Raw genomic sequence first — 4,819 nt, forward strand, 5'->3', positions numbered from 1 at the left:
GGCTATCAGGGCTTGTGCCTCATGCCTCATGATAGGACCAAACTGATGGGAACCACTGATGAGGGCTAACCCAAGTACTGATCTGGTTCAGGGAAAGTTTAAGAACATGTTGTGATGGACAGATAGCAAGGTGCTCAGAGACAGAGAATAGGCAAGAGCAGCTTGGAGTCTATTGAAATAGTTCAGATGAAAGGGGTCCTCATCCTGAGCTTAGGTGATATCGTTATATATGGGAAGAATTTAAATCCTGTTATTATCACTCTGAAGAGAAGATTCCTAAAGAGGTGAGTACTGGGAATGAGTAGGGATGAAAAGGCTGCTGAATGCTGTCCAGCTGACTGAGCTTGAGTGCCCATGGACTCTTCAATGGGGATGTCTCTGGCATCCCCTCAAGCCTGTAGTAAAAAAGCTTTCTATAACTTGAGACACAATGCCAACACAATATGGCTAAACGGCTAAAGGCAAGTGACTGTGGTGTAAAAGGTATGGAAAGAGAGCTAAGGGCTCCAGGGAGAAGAGTGGCTAGAGTTTTGATGTGGACATTGGCGGTAAAGGCTACAGAAGTGTCAGGGAGGCAGGGTACAGCATGAGGGTAGCAGCAGTGGTGATGATGACCTGTCTTTGTCTATTCTACTTGGCATTTTTCCTCTGTACTTACCGATAGTTGGGTCTTTACTTGCTTTAATGACACTCTCATTTTCTCTTCTGAGACTCATCCAGAGACTGCCTCCTCACCCTACTATGTGCAATGTGCTGTTGTTTTACTAAAGTCTTCTTGAAGCATGCCATAAGACTCAGAAAGCATGAAGACAATCTTTAGTTGAAAAGCCAGGAGGGCCGGGGCGGTGGTGGCACACGCCTTTAATCCCAGCACTTGGGAGGCAGAGGCAGGCGGATCTCTGTGAGTTCGAGGCCAGCCTGGTCTACAAGAGCTAGTTCCAGAACAGGAACCAAAAGCTACGGAGAAACCCTGTCTCGAAAAATCCAAAAAAAAAAAAAAAAAAAAAAAAAAAAGAAAAAAGAAAAGCCAGGAGGGAAAGTCTCGCAGTATTTACCAGACCCAGTGGATCCTCTAAACACACTAGGCATATTTCTGGTTCCTCTCCTCTCATGGGGAGTTAGACTGAGGTGAGAAGCATAGAGCTCTGCTCTGCTGTGGACTAAGAGCAGAGGCTGTTTGACTAGTGCAAGCTGCTATTGAATTAGGATGGGCAAGCCACCCCCAATAGCCAGAATAGAAGCCTCTTTTTAGGACTGAGTTTGCTTTTATGCTTTTGCAGAGGCTGTTGAATATAATGAGTGACAGAAAAGAAAAGGCTAAAGTAAGTACAGGATCACAGGGTTTTCAGGGTTTATTGTATATTGTCATACATAGTCAAAGATTTAGTCACAATACTAGGAGGCAAATACTAAGGCAAAGTTCTACACTAATGACAGTCGTCCTGCCCCACCCCCACCCCCTGGAAGGGGCTCTGATATCTAAGGTAAGGATTGAACTCCTTGGGGGTGGATGCTGGAAACATGTCCTGTTTTCCAGTCTGTCATAGGCATGAAGAAGGTCAGGGCCAAGCAGATCCATAGATGAGTGGGTCAGCCAGGGACTTGAGGAAGTGTGGTGGATGGCTCTCTTCCCTTATGTGGGATGGTTGGAGAGTCTGTGGGACACTGGGGTGGTTGTTTTAGTTTTGGCATCACTGCACTTCCTAGTTCTGCCTCTGTTCCTCTGTAGTGAGCAAGCCGTCTCCTTTCACTGGTTGGATTGGCTGAGTCTCTTGGACTTGGCCAGTGCTCGGTCTGACTTGCTCTATCTGCTTCTCCTGCTGTGTCAGGTGCTCCTGTGGTTGTTCATTCTTCTGTTCCTGTCGCTCATCTTTCTTTCCTAGGTCTTGATCCTGTCGCTGGTCCAAGAGTTCCTTCTCCTGTTCTAGGTGTGAGTCATCCAGTTGCTGTTCCCCTGAGGCTTTCTCTTGCTTAAGGGACTGACCTAAGCTTTGTGTTCCTTGATAACCTTCGTGCTCTGTATTTTGCTGCTGCTGCTTCTTTCCAAGGTGCAGATCAGGTTCCTGCAGCTTCTGCTTCTGTTTCTGCTGCAGTTCAGGCTGCTGTGACTCCTGACGCTGCTGTTTTCCCAGGTGCAGTTCAGGCTGCTCTGACTCCTGACCCTGCTTCTCCCCCAGGTGCGCGTCTGGTTCCTGGGACTCCCGATCTTGCTGCTTTCCCAGGTGCAGTTCTGGTTCACAGAGCTTCTGCTTCTGATGCTGTCTCAGATGCAGCTCCTGCGAGTGCTGTTGCTGTTGTTGATGCCCCAGCTGCAGCTCCTGCTCTTGTGGCTCCAGGAGCACCTGTTCGTGGTGCAGTTCCTGCTCCTGCGGTTCCTGCTGCTTCTCTCCTGGGATCAGTCCCTGCTCCTCTGAAGCTTTCTGCTGCTGACCCAGATACAGCTCTGGATCCTGCTGCTTCTCCTTCTGGTGCTGACTCAGACTCAGTTCCTGTGGTTTCAGGGTGTCTTGCTGCTGCTGCTGTGGCTGTTGTCCCAGGCACAGCTCCTGTCCCTGTGGCTCTTGATGCTGATGCTGTCCCACATGTAGTTCTTGCTCTTGCTGGTGCTGCCCCAGCTGCAGCTCCTGTGGTTCCTGTAATGGCAGCTGCTTCTCCAGATGCAGTTCCTGCCCCTGTATCTCTTTCTGTGGTGTTTTCACAGACAGCTGTTGCCCTTGTGATCCCTCTTGCTGCTGCTGCTGCTGCTGCTGCTGCTGCTCACATTCTTGCTCAGGCAACCTCACCACAGGACTTGGGCCCTTCTCCTCTTGTTGAGGGGAGCCCTTCTCTTGGGGCTCAGAGAAAACCTTCTGGCACTGTGCAGGCTGTGAAGTTGACTGCTTCGTTTGTTCCTGCTGGGTATGAGCTGGAGGGCACACAGTCTTGAGGGATTCTTGAACCGCAGCTGGGGCAGTCACTGGCAATGTGTGTTGCTGGGACATCTCGGAAGCTTCTATAGACCAAACTGAAAAACGGAAGGATCAGAGGTTGGACTGAAGGCAATGGAAACAGATGAACCACTGAATATGCAGGATATACATAGTGGCCCTAGTTCTTGGCAACCTTACTCTTGAATAGGGCCTTTTCCAACTTCCATAGCTTTGATACCTGCAGGCAAAAGAAGGGTAGGAATGGTGAGCGCACAGAAAAGCTCTTCTATGAGCTCAATGGAGGGGTCTTTCTCCAAAGAGGTTCTGCAAGAATGGAGTGGTTATTAATTAACTTGCTTTTGTCTAGTCTTTCCTTGGGTCCTGGGAAGATGATTTCTGGAATTTTATCACAGTGCGACGGAAACCTTTGAAAAAGAAAGACCTCACAGAGGACCCTGGAAAGTTGAGCGCCTGTGCTGTCACAGAGGACCCTGGGAAGGGAGCTGGGAGGTCATTGCAGTATCCCCAGGCTGGAGCCATCTAGCTCATCCCCGGTCTGGCTCCCACAGAAGCACTGGAGTCCTGGGCAACTCAGTCTCTCTGGGTTTCAGATTTTTTATTCTCTGAAAAATTGGCAGGTTGGCCTGCTCAACCTGAGAGCTTCTTTTCTCCTTGATCTTCTGAAAGTATTGGTAGCCCAGGGCCAGAGGAGTGAGGAATGAGGGCTGCTGACGTGTTGGGGGAAACTGGAGCTTGTTACGACAGTCTTGTGTGTCTAATAGGATTCCAGGCCCCTGCTCTGCCTGGGTTTCTCCACACAGAAAGCACTATAGCTTGTTTCCCTCTGCACACTAACCTGCCCCTTGGAGGATAAAAAGCCCGACTGAATCTTCCCCACAGCAATATCCGCCCCCAGCTGGAGGAGACACCCCTAGCCATGTTCTGGCCTGTTGAAGCCTGTAGCCACAACTAATGTCCCAGCAGCTAACACTCACCAGACTCACAGAAGGGAGAGGCAGAGGCTTCCAGTGGAGTTCTGAACTGAGCAGGGGCAGGGGCCCTTTATATTCCCGCCTCGCCTAGTTCTCAGGGTAGAGGAGGTGGACTGGTTTCACTGCTCCAGTTGGTCAATGCCAGCTCCTCTCTGACTCACCAGATATCTTAGGCAGCAACCCCCACCCCAGGGCTCTTTTTTCCAGCTTCTGTCTGACAGAGGGGGTGTGAGGGCTCCCCACTTCTGGTTGAGATCATCTGACCTGGGCACAGGAGAGGAGCAGGGGGTGAGAAAGGTATCCTACTTTGTAACCTCAAATGTACCTTTCAATTTCAATGGGTTTGACCTAATTTTTAGATTGGGGGACTCATTTCCAAGGGCATGGAATGAGAGCCTTAGTGTTTTGGGGATAGCCTTTGTGTTTTGGGGATCTATGGCCGAACAGTGAGGAATCACTTTCAAAGGGGTATGTGGCGGTATTCTCCTGGGTTAGGAGCCCATGTGTACTCAGCACATATCATAATTCCCTCTGTAAGGACAAAGGCCATGCCTTGCAGAGGGTCAAATAGAGGGAAGTAGGTGGCTTACATTGTTCCTCCCTCTGTATGCCAGGAACTTCCCAGCCCCCACATCACACCCGAAGCTATATTTATAGAAGTTCCCAAGGATGCCATATTCCTAAAAGCTTTTGGCTTACTCCATGTAAGGAGAAAGCAATTTGTAGAAACCAGATATGGTGTATGGATTGCATTTCATGATGATAATCAATGCTTTCTGTAACAATTTTTGAAAGTGCACACCATACAAACTCACAATCAAATAACCCATTGTCATCTCAGAATATTTCCTTTTTTTGGACAGGGAGGTCTAGACAAGTTTCTCTACGAAGCTGTCCTGGAAGTCACTAGACCAGGCT

The 4,819-nt window shown here is 49.2% G+C and overlaps 1 protein-coding gene across 1 annotated transcript; it reads right to left on the bottom strand.

The window, feature by feature from the left end:
• Nucleotides 1-1,703: 1,703 nt before the first annotated feature.
• On the bottom strand, nucleotides 1,704-2,981 carry Ivl (involucrin). The gene has a single exon (XM_057793829.1). It carries the CDS (start codon nucleotides 2,979-2,981, stop codon nucleotides 1,704-1,706), a length of 1,278 nt encoding a protein of 425 aa, XP_057649812.1.
• Between the last annotated feature and the right edge of the window lie 1,838 nt (nucleotides 2,982-4,819).

This window comes from Chionomys nivalis, chromosome 18 (genome assembly GCF_950005125.1).
Source record: "Chionomys nivalis chromosome 18, mChiNiv1.1, whole genome shotgun sequence".
NCBI classification, from domain to species: Eukaryota; Metazoa; Chordata; class Mammalia; order Rodentia; family Cricetidae; genus Chionomys; species Chionomys nivalis.